Raw genomic sequence first — 21,867 nt, 5'->3', positions numbered from 1 at the left:
AATAGCTCAACTATGTTATTTGCATTGGTTATCTGAGTGACATCTCCATCCAGAAAGATAATCTGTTCACTATCATTTTCCTTCTCATCATATGGTGAAAAAACTCCTTAGGATTCTCATTGGATTCGAATTTTCTCTCATATTCTAATTTTTATCTCCTTACAATACTGGTCACTTTCGTAGCCTGAGCCTTATATTTCTCATGCAGTTGTCTCCACTTCTATCTTTATACATCTTCCATACTCCCTTTTTTATCTGCAATTCCTCTTTTTTTCTCTTGTCATCCATTTGACTCAAAATTGCTTTATCTTCTTTACTAGAGGTATACAGTCTGTGACTGCTGTCAGTATTTTTTTCTTAAGTATCTCCCATGCACTAATCACCCTTCTTCCAATCTTTTATTTATTGTACTGCTGCAAGCTAGTTTCTAAGTCTACGATATTTGCCAGTTTCCATAGGTATAGAAGTAGTAACACTTTTAAGCTTTATACTAATATCAATAGTATCCAGAATAAAGGAGATGAATTGGTGGTGCTGATAACATCAGCCTGGCCAAAGATTATTGAGATCACTAAGATGTGGTTGACTGAAGAGGATATAATAACAGGAATAGAAGTTGCAGGGTACAGCATTTTACCACAGGATAGGATGGGAAAATGGTGGTGACGTACTGCTTATGATAAGTGATGACTTATGTCCTCTAAGAGTGGAGGATTTGGAAGGCAGTGACACTAATGGTTTTGAAAGCATATGGTGTGAGGTAGAGGTGGACAATATAGAATATTTAGTAGGGAATATAAGCCAAGGAGCACAGAGGGTGAGGAGCAGGAGATGTTTAGGCAGTTGAGCTTGGCAAGTGCAAGAAGAATGGTTGTTATGGGAGATTTTAACTACAGAAGTATAAGTTGGGAAAAGGAAAATGCATGTAGTAATAAGGGAATAGAATTTCTAGAAATCTTGAAGGACAATTGTCTTAGGCAACATGTAATAGAAGGAACAAGAGATTCAAGAAAAATTCAGGGGATTCGCCGACAGTTCATCGGCATGAAACGCTTAGATCATAGTTCTCGATCTTAGAGTTTCGCTTACAGGCTGAAAAACAATAAGGGATTTTTATCCCCTTAATTTATCAACTTCACCAGAAAAATAGCCGTTTGGCTTTTCTTCTTAATTAAGAGATTCAAGAGTTTTGGATTTGGGCATGGCATCAGAAGAACTGATAATAACCGAGATGACCTTTCTCTCCCCCCAGTTGGAGAGAGTGACCATGTGGTTTTAACTTGGAAGAAGAATAAACATACAGGAGTATCAAACAAAAGGGAACGTATGGAGAATTATAGGGGGGGTGATTATAATAGTCTTAGATATCAAATTGGGGCAGTTCCATGGACAGCAGAATTGGAAGGCCAGTATATCATTAGTGCTTGGAAAATTGTGAAGGAATATTTGTTAGCAGCAACAGTAAGCTGTGTTCCATGAGCGAAGAACAGGACACAATTTGGTTTGGTATAAAGTGGATAACAAATAATTTCAAAAAGGAACTGCAGGGGTGAAAAAGAGGTTATGGAAGAGATTTAAGGAGAGGGGTGGAGAGCAGATACATGAAGAATATATAAGACTCAGGCAAGGAGAGTGACTAGTATGGTGAGGAAGACAAAACTGGAATATGCCAGCAAAGGTTGGTCGATTGGTAGAGCTTCTGCTACTAATGGCTCATGCAAAAAGTTAACCAAGTTTGAGCATGGTTAGTAGTTGGAAGGGGAACAATCGTTCGATGCTGTTGGCAGACTCTCCCTTGATGAGTCTTTGGACTCCCTGGAGGTGTCACATACTAATAAAAATATGAGAAGTGATCAGCACTAAGATTCAAAGAAAATCCTAAGGAATTTTTTAGCTATGTGACCAGCAGGAGGAGAAATGATTGTGGAAGAATGACATTGTGGGATAAAAATGGGAATAGAGTGACTGATGCAGAGAACAGTGGAGTTGTTCAGTGAACACTTTATTCGAGTATTTCATTCTAGAGAAGTAAGTTTTAATACTAGAAGGATAGGGCAGGTTCGAGGTTTAGAGATGCAAGAGGAAAGTGTTTTCCAAATACCAAGTACTCTGGATACCAGTAAAGCTGTGGGACTGGACGGAATTTCACCACAGGCTTTGAGCAAATGTGCTAAAGAACTGACAGCTCCGTTGACCTGGCTTTTCAATGAAAGTCTAGCTATGGGAAAGGAATGGAAGGCAGGTAAGATAGTATCATTGCATAAGGGCAGTAGCAGACTTGAAGTGTCTAATTATAGGCCAGTTTGCGTTTCATCAGTAGTTGTTAAGATCTCGCAGTAGTGATTAGTGAGGGACCATATACAGCATTGGGCAGATGAGGGTAATGTTATCTGTGAGAGTCAACATGGATTTGTTAAGGACGTTCTTGCTTTAGTAATATGATTGTATTTTATAATAAAGTAACAATAGCAGTTGATGAGGGAAAATCATATAAGATCAAAAAGAAAAAAGAAAAAAAAAACTTTTTTTTTTTTTTTTTTTTTTTTTTTTTTTTTTTTTTTTTTTTTTGGACAGGGTGACACATGATAAGCTGATATTTATGTTGCAGCACATGGGTTTAGATGTTTTGTTAGTCAACTGGATTCAGAATTGGCTGTCTGATAGATATCAGAGAGTTGTATATTGTGGATCAATATCAAGGATCCAGAAGGTTACAAGTGGGATCCACAGGGCTCAGTACTGAGACCTGTATTGTTTAACCTTTATATGAATGACATTGTCAATGGATTGCAGGGGGATATTCAGTTGTTTGTAGATGGTGTGAAGCTGGGACGGGTTATTAGTAGTAGTGCAGATGTAGCAGCCCTGCAAGAGGATTTGAATAAACTAGATAGATTTGCAAATGAATAGTAATTGTCAGTTCAATGCAGCAAAATGTAGGCTTGCTGTTTAATATACACCCTCTCTCCAAAAAGTAACCGAACTTTACAAAAATAGAAGAAACTAGTCGCGCCACCTATTGTATCTTTTTATTGTCGAACGCGGCAACCTTCATTAGTGTTGTGGTAACTGTTTATGACATTTGTTTCAATTAGAAGCCGAGTTATAGTGTCAAGAGTGACAGTGTGTTTTGACGAACGGTCGGAAAAAGAATTTCAAACAGAGAGTTGCGATTGACTTTTGTATTAAACTTGGTAAAAGGTTCAGCGAAATGCATCAAATGCTTCAAAAAGCATACCATGATGAATGCTTATCCCGTATTTAAGATTACGAGTGATTTAAGCGATTTCAAAGTGATCATGAGACGCTTGAGGACGACGAAAAGCCAGGCCGTCCAAAAACTGGACTGAGCGAAGTTAACATCCAAAAAGTGCATGATTTCATCAAAGAAAACCCGAAATCGTCTGTGAGATTGATTGAAGATGAATTGGGGATTTCAAAATCATCTGTGCACAACATTTTGACATAGAGTTTTGGCCTTTGTAAATTGAATTTGTGATTTGTTCCCCACAAGTTGACCGACGACAAGAAAATGTATTGAATCGAACATTGCAAGGACCTCATTAAAACCGTGTAAAACATCCTTGAAACGATCATTTCTGGTGATGAAACATGGTGTTTTGAGTATGAGCCCGAAACAAAGTGCCAGAGTGCTGAGTAGAGGCCACTAGAAGAGGGACATCCGAAAAAAAATTGGCTTGGAGAAGTCAAAAGTAAAGACAATGCTGGTTTGTTTCTACGATTTCAAGGGCATTATCCACAATGAATTCATTCCGCTTGGCCAAACGATCAATGAATCGAAGTTTTGAAGCGATTGATAGCAAGAATTCATCGCGTATGGCATGAATATTGTGATGCAGGCAGCTGGTCACTTTTGCACGATAATGCACCATCTCATCGTTCGAACATTGTGAGACAGTTTTTGTGTTGGATCATTCTCACCGTATTCACCTGATTTAGCATCTTGTGACTTCTTTCTCTTCCCCCGACTTCATTTGCCAATGAAAGTAAAGTGATAAGGTGCACCATTGAAAACGTTCGAGCAACAGTAACCACGACCCTCAACAGTATCCCAAAAACTGATATAAAAATCTCATTTAACGAATTAATTGACCAGGCCAAACACTGTATCCAAGCTGAGGGAGAATATATTGATTGAAATAAATGATTTGAATAATTATGATTGGCCTGTGTTTTATTTTCTATCAAAAGTTCGGTTTCTTTTTGGAGAGAGGGTGTACATCGATGAGAAACTGTATACTCGATTGGAGGAGCTGTATTTGAGGAAGTAGGGGAGACAAGAGATCTGAGGCTGATGATTGATATAAAACTGAAATTCAGGGAGTATGTTGCAAAGGTGGTGAAGGTGACCCAGAGAATTGCTGCAATACTGAGAAGGACGCTGACCTGCAGAGATAAAAGTGTTATCATTCCATTGTATAAGACCATGATCCGACCACACGTAGACTATTGTTCTGAAATTTGGTCTCCAGGATTTGAAGGGAATAAATTAACCTTGGAAAAGGTTTAGAGGCAGATAAAAAAGATGTTTTCAGGACTGTACAATGTTAGTTATTAGGATCAGCTTAGGGAATGTGGACCGCATAGTTTGGTAGATAGAAGAACGAAAGGTGATATGATCAAAACTTTTAAACTGTCAAGAGGTAGTTACAGGGTTGACATTTTGTGAGTTCTTTCGCTGGGAATAAACATTATTTACAATGTGGGATTTAATATCCCCTTAATTTAAATAATGTTTATATCACCGAAATGAAGCTTATTAGCTCTTTATATTTAAGTAACTTAATGGTTGCACCTGTTTGGAAACTCATATAGCAGAGTATATAAGTTCTTTTCGCTATACACTTTGGTATTAATTTGGTCTAGCTACTCACTGATGAAGCCTCAAAAAAGGCTGAAACCAGTCTGGGTAGTGTAATGTAATAACAGCATACATTTCCTAGGAAATGTGTTTTTTACATTATGGAAAATACCTAAGAATAGCAATCAGAACTTTACCGTCTTTGCTGCGAGTTGTCCGGTATTGTACTACGTACTAGGGTCACTTGCATTAGCTCATGCTAGTGATCACCGATACTTTATAGTTTACTATATTCGACATGAAATGCTCTGATTCCAATCTTTGAGTTTCTTATTCGGCTTTAAAACAATGTGGGATTTAATATCCCCTTAATTTAAATACAGTGTAGTTATTGTTTCAAAATAAAATACTTATTTTTAAATATTAAATTCATAAAAAAAAACTAGAGGCCGCTGAAAAATTTGCGAGGCCTCCCGCTTCCATTTGAAATACATTGTTCTTTCCTTAGAATATAAAACTAACAGGAACTCCTGTATTCCATAAAATTCATGTATGTAATTGCTTTGCTGGACATATATAGACGTCCAGCAAACCTGGATAATATTCTGTCCACCTGTTGAAAGAACATGGATAAGAAGTGCAGTTTGACTTCCATGTCCATTAGAATGAGCAATAATCCTTCAAACTGAAAAGAACACTTAACTAGATTACCTGGCATATGTAGTAGCTACGTTCAGTGCCTACAGCAAGAAATGCAGTTGCTTGCCGTTTGCTCGGTAACCAGAATCTAAGTTATATTAGACTAAATACCTACGAGTTATATTAATTTTCTGCTGCTTGTTTTTATCGTATAATTATAGTTTTTAATGCCAGTGCAAAATAAAAAATCCTTTCATATTTATTTATTTAGTGTATGGCATAATAAAGACACATGACATTAGAATATATAAATACATATTTGTGCAGACAATAAAAATGAAACAAGTAATGCACATATTCAAATATCAGGTAAAAAAAAAAAAAAAAAAAAAAAAGGTCTAAAATTTTAAGTCTAGTTGAGATAGCCAATCAAGAGCTGAAGGATCTGTCTCAAAAAAATCTCTCGGGTCACCGGGGTAGGCTATTATGCTGCAGTTCTCCACAATGTACCAAATGGTTTGATTTATGGCCCCACAGTCACATTGGGGTGTAGGTGATCTTCCCCGCCTGTATAAGCTGTCTGCACAGATACCATGTCCTGTGTGTATCCTATTTAGGCTTTTCCATATGTAACGTGGAAGCTCAATCCCTTTTGGATTTTGGTTGGGAAGGATATGCTTGTTTAAGTCTCATGGCGATATTTCTTTCCAATTTTCTAGCCATTTTAAATAAACATTGGAATTGCTATTGATTAGTTCTTGAGCCATTATTAGTGGAGACTGTCAGGATTTGAGGCGATTCATGTTTATATATATGGGTGGTCTTCATGTATTGGCAACAGGGGATTGCTGTTTATTTTTTTGTATTCTTTTACTAGAGCATTTTGTCTGCGTAAGTTCGGTGGTGCAATATTGTTCAAAGTTGGAAGCCAGTAGAGGGGGGTGGATTTGACACAACCTGTTATTGTCCTCATCGCTGCATTTATTTGTGTGTCGATTTTCTTGATATGAGGACTGTTTAGCCATACTGGTGAACAATATTCTGCCACAGAGTAGACTAAGGCCAACGTAGAGTATCGCAGTGTAATAGCAGAAGAACCCCATGTAGAACCACACGGTTTTTGTATGATGTTATTATGGGTTCTGATTTTTAAGAGAGATTCTCCAGATGTCTTTTGAAAGATAGTGTTCTGTCAAGAGTAATGCCCAGATATTTAGGGAAATCTTGGTGCTGAAGCATTGTGTTGTTAAAGCTGACCTGAAGTTTCCTATTTGCCAATTTGGTGTTTAGGTGAAAAGAGCTAACCTCGGTCTTATTGAGGTTTGGTGTTAGTCTCTATTTATGAAAGTATTCCCCAGTGGTTCTAAGGTCATTTGTGAGAATATCTTCTGTTACTTCAATGCTCATGTGTTGGATGGCGAGGGCTATGCCATCAGCATAAGCAATTTTTTTTTGACATAGTTGTCAGTAGATCAGATTTATATAAGTTGAATAAAATTGGTGCTAATACTGAACCCTGTGGGAGCCCATTGTTCAGCTTTCTCAGATTGCTCATTTTGTTTCCTAGTACCACATGGAAGAACCTGTCAGAAAGCATGTTACCAATAAGTCTTATGATGGATTGGCATGGTATGACTTGTATCAGCTTGTATAGCATCCCCTCTTTCCATACCTTGTCATATGCAGCAGTAAGATCAACAAACACAACAGAGGTTTTCAAACATCTCTGGAAGCCTGCTTTGATATGGGTAGTAAGGCTTAGTACTTGGTTCGTACAACTACGTTGAGTCCTAAAGCCTGCTTTCTGAACAGGGATAACTTCAGATATTTTTGGCTCAATTCTGTTAAGGAGAAGTCTCTCGAGGAGCTTATAACAGCAACTGAGGAGCACAATTGGGTGATAGCTGTCTACTTGATTTTGAGGCTTGTTGGGTTTTAATATGGCTATTATTTTGGTTGTCTTAAAGGCTGTTGGAAAGTTTCCGGTCATTAAAATGTGAGAAAATAATCTTGATAGCCATTGACGAGCATTTTTTCCACAGTTTACCAAGAATTCAGGGTGAACACCATCAAAGCCTGGTGCTTTGCCAGTTTTCACCTCCTTCAATTCCTAAGTTATTTCATCTGTTGTAAATTCTCTTGAAAATTGGGAACTGCCATCTGCACTTTGTCATAGTTTTTTGAGTGTTCGTTTAACTTCCCATGTGTTTTGATGATCTCGAGGGGGCTCCAGACAGCGAGGTTATTCAACAGGCAATTTGATCTGGAGTCACCAAAGGATCTTTACGAGTGATTGGGTTACTTCCACCTAACTTCTTTAATAGGATCCATTCTTTTCTACTTGATTTTTTAAATTCTAACGGTAGTTTTTATTCATTTTTCTCTGTGCTAATTATCAAGCTTCTGGAGTAATTCGTCAGCTATGTCACAGTCACCAGATTCTAAGTAGACTTGGTATAGCTCTTTGCAGTCTTTATTCTAGCCAAGTATGTATTCCTTTTGGAAACCTTTTGGAATATACTTCTTCGCTGTTGATATGACTGCTCAAATAAATCTGTTGTAATTTTCACTCACAGGAGGTATCCATCTTACTATTTTATCCAGTTCTTGTGAAAAATCCTGCCAGTTCGCTTTTCTAAAATTCCATCTTGGTCGTGGAATAGACCATATTATTGGTATTTGTATTCCTACTTCTACCAATATTGGGCGATGTTGGCTGTGTGGAAAATCTTCAAGGACTTGTCTTGTTGTGTTTATCGGTTGATTTTGCAAATTTTGGGTAACAAAGCAAAGGTCTGGGTTGTGTTCCCTCTTCCATGCTGCAGCCTTAAAGGTTCCTTTGCATCAAATATTAAGCTAAGATTGTTTTGCTCAGCCCAGTTTGTTAATGCTTCACCATTTTCATCATTATTATTGTAATTCCACATGGTGTGATGGCTGTTAAAATCTCCTATGTAAATAGTAGGATGTGGAAATATGGGAATTACTTCAGGTGGCCATTCTACCAGGGGAGTCTTATAGATGTTAATCATTGTGAGATCTTCAATTTTGGCTATGATAGTTGAAAGTTTATTTTTCACTTGGTTAGACTATAATAAATTTAGTTAAATCCTTCATCCAAGTGTTAGCAAACAAAGTTTGCACCCAAAAGCATCTTCAGGACCAGGACAAGGCAACACAACACCGGGCAACCCCCTGCAAAGGTGGAGCAAGCCAACATCACTCCCATCTCAGCACCTCCCACAATGCAAAACACATCTCCCTGCAGATATGCACAATGTTATGCATCAAAGGAGGGCCATCACCCAGACCAGTCCCACTGAGGTCCCTTCAGTGGGAGCCAGGCCCAAGCAGAGATGCCAGGCAGAAGCATCAGCAAGGCCATCTCCACCCACAGGAGTTGCCAAACGGTGTGCCACCCTTTCACTAAATTACTCTGGATTTAGAGAAAGATGTTGAAAGTTTATTTTTCACTTGGTTAGACTATAATAAATTTAGTTTAATCCTTCATCCAAGTGTGAGTAAACAAAGTTTGCACCTAAAAGCATCTTCAGGACTGAGGCAAGGCAGCACAACACTGGGCAACCGGTGGCCCTCCCTTGATGCATAACATTGTGCATATCCGCAGGGAGATGTGTTTTGCATTGTGGGAGGTGCTGAGATGGCAGTGATGTTGGCTTGCTCCACCTTTGCAGTGGGTTGCCCGGTGCTGTGCTGCCTTGCCCCAGTCCTGAAGATGCTTTCGGGCGCAAACTTTGTTTGCTCACACTTGGATGAAGGATTAAACTAAATTTATTATATGGCTATGATAGTGTGTATATTCTGATTAATATTTGCTGATATTAAGTGGGCATTCTGTATATTATTGCGTACATAAGTTGCACAGCCATGAGCTTGGTGATGTGTAGCTCCTAGTATATCATACTCTACAATTTTTCCTCTAGATTTCAATTGTTGTTCATTAGATGTGTGTGTCGCTTGAATAACAGCTATGTCTATATCATTTTCTCGAAGGATTTTTGAGAGATATTGACTTTTAGCAAAGCTGATTCCTTCAATGTTGAGTTGGCAAATCTGGAAATTAGCACCTAGTTTTCTTTTCTTGTCTTCTCTTCTTTTCTTGTGGTTTTGAAAAGGACCATTTGGTGATTGCATAGCTTGTAATTTCATGTGTCTATAGCCAGGAGATTGTTAAGATAGGTCTGGCGGCCAGTAGTCGCTCTAGCTCATTTAGCATTACCCAGGGTACACCACGTGGAGGCAAGCTAGGAATACACCCCATCCTTTCATATTTTCTTCACTTCATATTGTATCACTTTGGAAGATCAATGTCACTATCAATTTTTTTGCTAATTATTTTAATCACCAATAGATTTTAAAATTCTCCCAGAACTTGATTGAAGATAATTATTTTTGTCAAACAATTATTTTATAAATTCATGAAAATCTGAATCTAAAAATGAATACAGCTTCCATCTGTTCCAAATTAAGTTTTCTTTTTTATTCATAACCTTAGTTCGAAGGTTAGTTCACATATTGCACGAAGGTTCGCACTTTTAAATTTTGCTTTATAGAGAATCATACGTAATTCTTGAATCATATCATGTAATGCATAATTTTTATAATGTAATCTGTAGGTTGTTGCCTTTCAACTTTCTTCATAACGACAGTTATGAAGTCAACTGTTACGCAGTGTCTCATCGGGAACATACCGGGCTGTGGACTCATACAGCTCCGCAGAAATGTTGCTTTCCCAACAATTTACTGAAAACCACCTCAGAGTTGCCAAGAAACATCCATCTTTCCCTGAGATCGATTCATCCACTAATCCCACGATTATATGGACTCCCAAAGATCCATAAATTGAACTCTCCACTTAGACCAATTGTTGAGGGCATGAACTCCACTACTTACCGCCTGTCTAAATACCTTGCTTCCTTCTTGAAAACCTATCTGGCGATTCCTTCTCTCATATAAAAAATTCAGCTGATTTCATTTCCAAAAACAAATACATCAAACTCGACAAATCAGATTTAATGGCAAGTTTTGATATAGTTTCTCTCTTCACGAATGTATCTACTCAAGAGGTCCTCCATCTTCTCAAGAACAGACTATCCAAGAAATTCTATTCTTTACTCTCCCACTGTGTAAATTCAGGATACTTCAAATTTGAAAATAAGATTTGAAAACAGAACTCAAGATTGGCTATGGGCAGTCCGCTCTCTCCGATTCTTGCTGATATATTCCTTCGAGACTTCAAAGAAAAGGCGATTAATTCCTCTATACTGAAACCCGAAATCTGGTACTGTTATATAGATAATGTATTCCTCATTTGGGAACATGGTTTAAATAACCTCAATATTTTTCTAGACATCTCAACAAGTTTCATGAGAATATTAATTTCACCTACGAACTGGAATTCAACAACTGTCTTTCCCTTTTAGACTTAAAACTCACAAGATGCACTGCTAACATCAAAATCTCTATTTTTAGAAAACCAACACACACACAGACAGACAGATACCTTCATGCTTCTTCCCATCACTACCCTCCGCAGAAATTTGGAATTATTTCAACCCTGGTATATCTCACCAGATCTTTACTAACAGATGAAACAGAGATTGAAAATGTGTTTAATTTACTAAAAAGGAATTTTGTCAACAATGGTTTCTACCCATCTTAAGAAAATTGATAAATTTATCTCTCATCATCATTCTCCTACCATTGAAGATTCTTCTTCCCCAAGAGCATTCATATCTTTACCATACATCAGCTCTCTCTCTCTCTCTCCCCAAAACTGGGGAAAATTCTTAGGAAATTCAACATTAGAACTTGTTTCACTACGTTTCCAAAACTTCGATCAATACTGAGTAGACCTAAAATAAAACATCTCCAGTATCCAGGAGTCTAAAAGATCTTGTGTGAATGTGGCAAACCATATTACGGTCAGACTGCTAAATATATCCTTTTACGTACTGAGGAACACAGAAGAGACATATCCTACAATAGGACTAGGGCCAGTGCTCTCTCTCAAGCCATGTTCTCTTCTCTATTAACTCGGATGAAGGCCTTCAATACCTCATAGACTGGCTGCAAACTTCTAATATTCATACGTGTTATGATGAGCTCGAAAGAAACATATTTGAATCTAAAGAAATATCCCTTGATTCATCCCATATAAACAACAGCCTTAGCTACAATATTTCGGACACACACATTGCCGCTGTCCAATACTGGTGCTCTCGTGACAACTCTCGCATGTAGTCAACTTTAATTGGAATTCCAGCACGCATTCCTGTTTTAAACTGTGCTTCGGTCTTTTATATTATGTCTCTGTTATTTTACATAATTCTTTGTCTTTGATGCATGAAGAAGTTGAATTTTTTTCAATGAAACTAGTAGTATCTCAGCATTAAACTTTATTCTTTTTATTCTCGCTATTATAGTTATTCAAACTAATTTTTTCATAGCATTATCGACCGAGTAAATATGTATGCCAATATATATATATATATATAAACTTGTTGCTCTCCAGCCCAACTCTTAGTTTTGTAACCTAATAGATAATAATAATAATAAGACTCCAGCTTTTATGTAGTAAAAGTTTTTTTTTTTTTCACCAGAGGTCAGGCCAATAATTGTAGTAACGGTTGGTCAGTAACTTTACCACATCATGTAGATTGTAGTGCAGCTTGTTTCTCTGTATATATTGTGTATGCTCCAGAGGATGACCTTGATATGAAGGTCGAAACATCGAGTGCTGATTTTGGTTTATGTTAAACTAAAGTTCTACGCTATAACATGGTAGCTGTGTTCATAATTTTTCAAAATGAATTAAAGGACAACCTAAATAAAATAAAAAATGGCAAATAAGCAGGAGAAGATGTGATAAACTCCGAACTGTATAAATTTGCTGGAAAAAAATTTCATCAAAAATTACTAAAATGTTTAAATTTAAATAAAATATGTACAAATGGACAAATACCAATAGAATGGAATACAAGCAAAAGGGGATAAAACAAAACCTGCTAACTACAGAGGTATTAGTTTATTGAATACATGCTACAAAATATATAGCGGAATACTTAATGAAAAACTAAAAATATACAGTGAAAAAATATTATTAGAATGTCAAAATGGATTTAGAAAAGGATGCCCTACAATGGATGCAGCTTTCTGTTTAAAACTACTTATAGAAAAAAAAGAAGAGAATTTAATTTGGAAACTCATCTTTTGTTTATAGATTACGAAAAAGCATTTGACAAAGTAAAAAGATAAATACTGTTTGATATATTACAAAGAATAAATATACCTAATATTTTACTACATGCAATATTGAATATATATATAAAGATAATGAAATAAAAATAAAAATATTGAAAGTCTATTTTTCACTTGGTTAGACTATAATAAATTTAGTTTAATCCTTTATCCAAGTGTGAGCAAACAAAGTTGGCGCCTGAAAGTATCTTCAGGACTGGGGTAAGGTAGTACAACACCGGACAACTCGTTGCAAAGGTGGAGCAAGATAACATCACTCCTATCTCAGTATCTCCCAAAATGCAAAACACATCTCCTTATGGATATGTATAATGGTATGCATTAAGGGAAGGGCCACTACTCAGACTTGTTTCGACCTTTATTGAGATCTCTTCAGTGGGCCCAGAGGTGGAGATACCAGGCAGAAGCAATGGCAGGTCATCTTTACCTATAGGAGTTGCCAAATGGTGTGCCACCATTTTATTAAATTACTCTGGATTTAGAGTAAGATGTTGAAAGTCTATTTTTCACTTGATTAGACTATAATAAATTTAAAAATAAAAATAACTGAAAACTTGTCTAAAAAACAATCTATAAACCAAGGAGTAAGACAGGGATGCCCTCTGTCTCCAGCAGTTTTCAATATTTACATTAATGAAATATTAATACAGTGGAACACCTTAAACAATCACGGTATAGAAATTTCCCGGAATAACAAAATAAATACGCTGTTATTTACAGATGATCAGGTAATAATATCAGATAAGGAAGACCATTTACAAAGAGCAATATATAATTTAAACATTATAGTAGAACAGTTTGGAATAAAAATTTCCATAGATAAAACTAAAACAAAGGCATTTTGTGATCAAACTCCAGTTAGAAGCAAAATAGTTATTAATAATAAAATAATAGAACAGGTAAATACTTTCAGTTATCTTGGATGTAAAATATCATAAAAGACATAAAATTAAAACTTCTAAATTTTTATAGATTATAGACCTGATAAATAGAACACTCAACCCAAATATAGTACAAAAAAAACATGCTTGAAAATATACAATACTTTAGCAGTGCCCACATTATTATATGGCAGTGAAATTTGGACAATAAAAAAACAAGATAAACAAAGAATAAAAATAAGTGGAATGAGATTTATGAAAATAACTGCAAAATACACATTATTAGATCAAAAAAGGAACTAAGACATTTTAAAAGAACTAAAACAAAATCAATAGATGAAAAACTAAACAATTATAAACCAAAATGGATTGAACATGTAAACTGAATGGCCGACATCCTAAACAAATACTAAAATATAAGCCAGTTGGAAAAGGAAGGCAGGGTAGACTGGAACAGACCAATATTGTCTATACCCGTAATTAGTGTTATGATGATGATGATGATAAACATCTATCTCACACCATATACTCTCAAAGCCATTAGTGTTATTTCCACTGTGATTCTCCACCCTCTTGTCTTGTCAGATGTCATCTCCTTCCAGGAGGTTGAACTTCCATGAGCTTCCAACATGTACTGTTTTTGTGCTTCTCTTTTGCATTCTTCATAGGACAAAAAAAAAGGTCCAGTCCTTAATATTTCCCATCCAATCTGTTCTTTGTCTTTCTCTTCTTCTTTTTCCTTGTATCATTCCTTCTAGAAGTGTTTTTTGTAGGGATTCTTGCCTTAGTATGCAACCAAGGTAAGTGGTTTTCCTTTTCTTAATGGTTTTCAACAGATTCCTATCTTCTCCAGTCATCTCTAATATTTCTAAATTACTAATTATATGAAGAGCCAAAGGCTTCAATTTGGCGACATAAACGTATTTAAGTTAAGGGATATTACATCCCATATTGTTTCTTAGCCAAATAAGAAACTCAAAGAGTTTCATGCCGAATATAGAAACTATATAAAGTTCGGCAATTCCAAGCATAAGCAAATACCTGGATAGTGCAACACCTGACCCATTTGGTAGTGCAAACTGAGGCAACTCATAGTAAGGGTGGTGCAAGCTCCGATCACTATTCCTGGTATTTACCCATAATGTGAACTTAGCTCCTAGGAGCTGTATTACTGTTCTACATTATGAGAGAAGGTCACTACCCAGACCGGTTTCAACCTTTATTGAGGTCTCATCAGTGAGTAGGCAGACCTAGTTAATACCAAGTTTGTAGCGAACAGAACTTACATCCCTTCTATGAGAATTGCCAAGAAGGTGTCCTAATAAATTACTAATTATATGAAGAGCCAAAGGCTTCAATTCGGCGACACGATTGCACTATTCAGGTATTTGCTTACCCTTGGAATCGCCGAACTTTATATAGTTTCTATATTCGGCATGAAACTCTTTGAGTTTCTTATTCGGCTAAGAAACAATATGGGATGTAATATCCCTTAACTTAAATAATTTCTAAATTAGCTTTTTTGGCAGTCCATGGGACTCTTAGAATTCTTCTGAGGATCCACATCTCAATGGCTTTTAATTTATTTTCACAATATTTTGATATTGTCCAGGTTTCTGCTCCATATAGCAATGTTGAGCATACATAGCATTTGGACAGCCTAATTCTTGTTTTTATGTGAATTTCCCTTGAGGTCAGAATGTTTTTCATGCTAATGAAGGTTGATTTAGCAATTTCTATTCTTCTTAATATTTCCTTATCACACTTTCCATTCTCTGTAATTAGTTGACCCAAATATATATAACTCTCTACTTGATCTAAAGTATTTCCTCTGATCTTAATATTTATATCAGGTATTTTCCCTTTTTCTCTTGTTACCAGCATGGTTTTGGTTTTTTAAAGTTGAAATTAAGTCCATATTTTTCACTTTGCTTCTGTGCTCTTCTAGTAGGTTTTGAAGATCTTTTTTATTTTCAGCTAGCAGTACTGTATCATCTGCATATCATAAGTTATTTATATTCCTGCCTCCTATGCTGACTCCTTTAAATTCTTCTAATTGCTGGAAGATATTTTCAGTATAGAGATTAAACAATATAGGAGAAAGAACACAGCCTTGTCTGACACCCTTCTTTACTGAGAATTCCTCCGAGATTTCTTCTGATATTTTTATTGAGGCAGTTTGCTCCCAGTATAGATTTAGCATTTATATACAGAAAATCAAGAACATTGCCAGTATTCTTGTAGCCATTATTACTCCCCTCATACTTCTCCTTGGCTCTGTGATATAGTATACACCCTCTCATTTCTCAACCTGCTGTCCTCACATGAGATCATCCCAACTACATTCTCCTGTGCAATTCTAGTTTCTATGCCCTCATACTTCTCCTTGGCTCTGTGATATAGTATACACCCTCTCATTTCTCAACCTGCTGTCCTCACATGAGATCATCCCAACTACATTCTCCTGTGCAATTCTAGTTTCTATGCCCTGACACATTCATTTTCCCAGAAAACATGTCTCTCCAAATGCCTGCACTCTTCTGCTTTCAAATGTAATCCATCTCTTGCATACATCTGTCTTCTATCCTCAAATGTACCCCATGCATCCACATATTCCAGACCTCTTGTCCTAAACATTCTCATTATCATCTCATTCATCATCACCACTCTTCTCCTCCACTCTGCATTATCATACCAAGACAACATGCCCACTGTGTTCCCTCTGACATTTCTGCTTCATTACTTCTAACATCAATTTCAAATCTCTTAGTACAGTATTCACGCTACCTCTCAGGTCATTTGTCCCAACAATTGCTATTATTTCCTCTGCATTTTCAATCATCTTCACTTAATACTTATTCAATACTATATTACAATTAAACATCTACTTTAAAGTTAAAGAGGGTGTTAGAAAGAATAAAAGCATAAATTTATCTTATTTTGTATTATAGTTGGCAATGAAATAAATGAAAATCAATCTTGTTAAATAATTGTTTTTTGTTTGTTTAATGGTATCTATGATGTTTTGTAAGAAGATTGGTGATGACTTGCAAGTTATGCAAAATGAAATATCCTTTTTCAGTTCTTGTCTGTTTACTTCCAAATAAACTTTTACTACCAAGTTGGCTAAAGCTAATTACAAAGAGTAGTTAGAGATAAATTGTGCCACCTGTTTTCATAGATCAGAATTATTTCATCTTTTGAAAATCAGTCAAGCTATATATTTGAAAGTGTCTCCATGCAAACTAACTTTTAGCAAAGGAAAAACAGTCCATGAAGGAATTAAATTAATAAGTTAACTATATAACATACTAACTCCTTGTAGAAAATAAAACTTCTAAAATAAATTCATTGGCAGATGCCTGTAATGAAATAACTTCACAGTGAATGAGAGTTTTTTAAGTGTAAATTATGAAAATAACATGCATTTAGAAGAAGCTGAAAATTTGCTCAAAAATTCATCTCTGATAACTTGCCATTGACAAGTGAATTTCAGGAATTCCCATAGATATCACTTTAGGATGATTCCAGGAACATCTATCATATTATTGTCTGGTGAGTTAGCTGATCTCATACGGAGGTAGCAGGGTTTTTTCTCCCGGAAACTCAGGTTTTTCATCCCGCATACAGACAAATTGGCCCTTCAGAACACACACAATTTACAGACAAAAAATACTAGTTGTGGTAGTAGTGAAGGTGGGTGGTAGATGGCGTTGATGGAGATGATTTGTAGTGGAGGTTCGGTGTAGTGGTTGAGGCAGTTGTAGGTGTCCTCCCGCGATGAGTCTTCGGACTCCTTGGCGGTGTCACGAATAATAATAATAATAATAATTATTATTATTATTCACTAGCTGATCTGGAAACTTCTTAGGTTCAGTGTCTTTCCACTGGTCTGTGGAATAACCATTTTTAAAATGTACCATCACAAAGAAAAAATGTTGGAGCTCTCCATGTTACCTTATCACATTCTGAAAATATAACTCATACTGAATGTGTTGAATTCACGAGGCAATGCAACTTATATTCTCTCAATCTGTCCTCGTACTCCACATTCCAAAGACCACTGATCACCATTGTGAATCTTCTCTGGACTCTTTCCAACATATCCTCGTCATCATGAAAACCCGGTGACCAAATCTGTGCACAATATTCCATATGAGGCCTGATCAAGGCCTTATACAATGGCACTATAACCTCTCTATTTCTGCATGTCAGGAAACATCCTCTGCATCACTTCCATTATTCGATGCAATATCTTCACAACTTGTGCAATGTGACCCTGAATTTCAGGTCCTTGTCCACCTTCACTCCAAGATCTCTCATCTCCCCCAGGTGTATACTTCGCATCTCATCATTGCTCGCCAAATCTCAAACCTTACACTTGGGTACAGTATCTCTTTTGGGATACCACACCCCCATATACAACTTTCTTATACCTATCCGACAGCCAGTCACTGATCCAACTCAGAAGTCTGTTATCCAACCACATCTGTTTCAATTTATTTAAGAGCTTGTCATGTAGGAGATTATCAACAGCCATTGCAAAATCTAAGTACACCAGTGTATATGCATCTCCCCTGTTCCAAGGTATTTGTCTCCTTGTTATAGTGCATAAGTAAGTTAGTGAAACATGATTTTCTCTTAACAAACCCATGCTGATAACCACAGAGAATACTACTGTTATCAACCCATTTCTGTATCCTACTTCTCACCAATCTCTCCAGTACCTTCACCACAACTCCAGATATACGGATCTGCCTATAATTTGAAGCTCCAGCCTTATCACCACTTTTATGCAGTGGAACAATTTTACCCTCCTTTCACTCCCTTGGAACCTGTGCTGTTGTAAGACTTTATTAAACAGGCATGCCAATACTACTGCTAATTCCCTGGAACATTTCCTTAAGATGCATGGTGATGTCATCAAATGCTATTGCCTTATTGACATCAAGATTATTTATTTCCTCAAATACCTCCTACTCACTCACAATTAAGCCATCTCATCCTATGTCCTCTACACTTGATTTCCTCGTGATTCCACCCTGATCAGGATGAAACGCACTTATAAATTGATCACTGAATATCTTAACATCTTCTGCAGCAGTTACCATTCTGTCACTTTCATCCATTAACTTCATCTTACCATGATCATTCTTCCTTCTACTTGCCACATATCTAAAAAACTCTCTAGGGTTTTGTTTGGCCTGATTTACCAATTTCTGCTCATACTCTACTTTGTTTTTTTTTATTAACTGAGTCACTCTTCTGGCTTGTTCTTTATACTTTTCATCTGAATGGTTATTACTATTATTCATCTTGTACTTCCTCCAAAGTTCTTTTTTTTTTGCCACATTTCTGTCTTACATCCACATTCATACATTTTACACCTACTTTGTTAGCCTTTTAGCCTTTGGAATACATTCACGCATTGATGCTGTTATATATTTCTTCATCAGTTCCCATGCAGCATTTATTTCCTTAGCACTCAACTCCTCGTTAAATGTTATAGCTCCAAGCTGTCTCCTAAGCTTTTCATAATTACCAGCCTTATAATTTTACATATATCCTTTCCTCACAAGAATCTGCATATGACTAGCCACAACACAGGTGATTACTTCATAATCACTTTCACCAACTGAAGGAAAGTGTGAAACCCCCTCTCACAATTACATCTTCTGATGAAATCATCAAATCTAGAACTTAATAATGCCCTATGAAATCTTTGAAGTTGTGTATTGTCACCATGAAAACCTGGTTACCAAATCTGTGTACAGTATTTCATATGAGGCCAGATCTTCAGATGTTTATATAAATAGACTCTTGTGTAATACATTGTACAGAACTGATAAATGTTTCCAGTTAATGTCATTATACTGGGATGCCTATTGAGCTTCACAAATCCAGGGACATATGATACACTATGTTAAACATCATTAAAGTGAAACCATTCCCAGAAAATATCCATCTAGCAAAAGTCTTGATAACCTATTCCTTTCAAAATATTCAAAATCAGTTATAGTAATGCCTTCTTGTTAATGAATCCAGGAACTTTATTTTTATAGTTCTTTCAACAGTTTTATGAAAGTTCTTTGTGTCTGATACACAAAGAACTTTCATCTTTTGAGTCTTGCTTTTGACACTGATGTTGATGAAATGAATTTTACAGTAAGTTAGATGAAATTTAAAAATAAATAAATAAATAATAATGATAATAATGTTATTTACTAACTTTATTTTAATTATTCATAATTCCATATTGTAGTAAGTATTGATTTATCATTAATATCTTGTTATTATATTACATTTCTTGTAGAGAGAGAGAGAGTTCTTTTTTCTTATTAGATTTCCATTATTTTTGAAATTGAAGGTTGATGAATATGGAACACAGCAACCTATAGCTTTATTGAAACAACTTCTGGAACGTGGAGGCATTTATGACCGAGGAAAGGAACATAACTGGCATCAGTTATTTGATCTTGGCTTTCTTGCAGCTATGGGAAAGGTAATCATATATACTGCTCTAAATAATATGTGCCAAGCTTTTCTTTCTTTTATAAATGTATTTCATAAAATGTTTAAGTTAAGGGATATTACATCCCATATAGTTTCTTAGCCGAATAAGAAACTCAAAGAGTTTCATGCCGAATATAGTAGAAACTATATAAAGTTCGGCGATTCCAAGCGTAAGCAAATACCTGGATACTGCAGCACTGATCCCAAAGGGTAGTGCAAGCTGGGGCAACTCGTGGTAGAAGTGGAGCAAGCTCCGATCACTATTCTTGATATTTGCCCATAATGTGAACTTAGCTCCTAGGAACTGTATTTTTGTTCACATTATGAGAGAAGGTCACTACCAGACCGGTTTCGACCTTTATTGAGGTCTCATCAGTGAGTAGCCAGACCTAGTTAATATCAAGTTTGTAGCAAACAGAACTTGTACCCCTTCTACGAGTATTGCCGTGAGGTGCTCTAATAAAGTATTTCATAAAATATATAAGAACCTATCAGGATTGTTACTGTTGATATGTAAATTATTCTGGGACTGTATTTTTTCAAAATTTACTCACATTTAATATTTGTAATCTATCAAAATTCATGAAGTGAATCCATTTTTTATACCATATGGATCATTTTCAAGGAAACAAAGGATCAAAACATATTAAAATTATATACTGTAACTTCCCCTGGATGAATTTAAGTAAGACTTGTTTTACAGTAGTAATGTGCAAAAAGATATTTATATGCTTCAATTTGGATTGGGACACACACACACACCATATTTTTATTAGCAAAATTTGATAAAAACATTTAAACTAATATTAATAATTCCTTCCACATAAAAGTTCATTAAATTTACCTGCAAATTGGGTATAGAAGTTAATGAAATATTTTATTTATAAGCTATACTGAAATTCATTGTATAATTGTCTTTCGACTCCATGGAGGCCTGAATAATAATAATTTCAATGTTTGCTTCATTTAGATTATTTATAGTGGAAAATTAGATCATGATGTTAGTGAAGCTGTTAGTTTGAGAGACGTCAATTAATTGATTGTTTTGGTAGGAACAAATGATTTGAAAAGGGAGAAATATGCCATGAGAGAGGATATGAGTGAGTTGTTGAAAGAAACAAAAATTAAGAATAAGGAAGTTCAGATGGCGAGTCTGCTGCCTTGGTATGATAGGACAGCATTGAGAAGATGGTCCATGATTGCTAATGAGTCAATGAGAAGATTGTGCAGGAGAACTGTGTGCAGTTTATAGATGTATTGAATGAATTTAATGGATCAAAGAACTTATATATGCCTGATGGACTATATTAAATGGTTTTTGGTGTTAAATGTTTGAGAGCTTGGAATTGCAAACCCAGGGAAACTAGAAATAATAGGGAAGATGCAATCAAGAATATGTCTGGCCACACCAGAGTTAAATGAGTGGGTGTAGAGAAATGATTATGCAGTACTCGAATCTGAAACCTGTGTAATCAGGTTTCAGATTTGAGTGTGAGAGTTTTGAAGTGTAAACCCTGGGAAACTAGAGATATAGAGAAGATGTAATCAGTCATATATATGGCCACACTGAAGATAAATGAATGGGCATACAGAAATGATTATGCAGTATTGAATGTGATTACACAGGTTTCAGATTTGAGTGGGTTGGTAATGATATTACACAGGGTGATTGTGGGTCCAAGTGGATGTTGAAATGCATATACATTAATGCCAGAAGTATCAGAAATAAGG

The 21,867-nt window shown here is 35.9% G+C and overlaps 1 protein-coding gene across 1 annotated transcript in view; it reads left to right on the top strand.

The window, feature by feature from the left end:
* The window catches only part of Dhc98D (Dynein heavy chain at 89D), a 1,285,966-nt gene that overhangs the window by 721,766 nt on the left and 542,333 nt on the right, over nucleotides 1-21,867 (top strand). Inside the window, exon 39 of the mRNA XM_090406627.1 lies at nucleotides 19,991-20,125. Coding sequence (XP_090262753.1) covers nucleotides 19,991-20,125 — 135 coding nt within the window. The remainder of the gene's footprint in view (nucleotides 1-19,990; nucleotides 20,126-21,867) is intronic.

Source organism: Typopeltis vanoorti, chromosome 16 (assembly GCF_054136105.1).
Source record: "Typopeltis vanoorti isolate ZY-2024b chromosome 16, IOZ_Tvanoo_1.0, whole genome shotgun sequence".
NCBI classification, from domain to species: Eukaryota; Metazoa; Arthropoda; class Arachnida; order Uropygi; family Thelyphonidae; genus Typopeltis; species Typopeltis vanoorti.
Note: the sequence above shows the minus strand (reverse complement) of the source record. Positions and strands in the feature narration are given on the sequence as shown.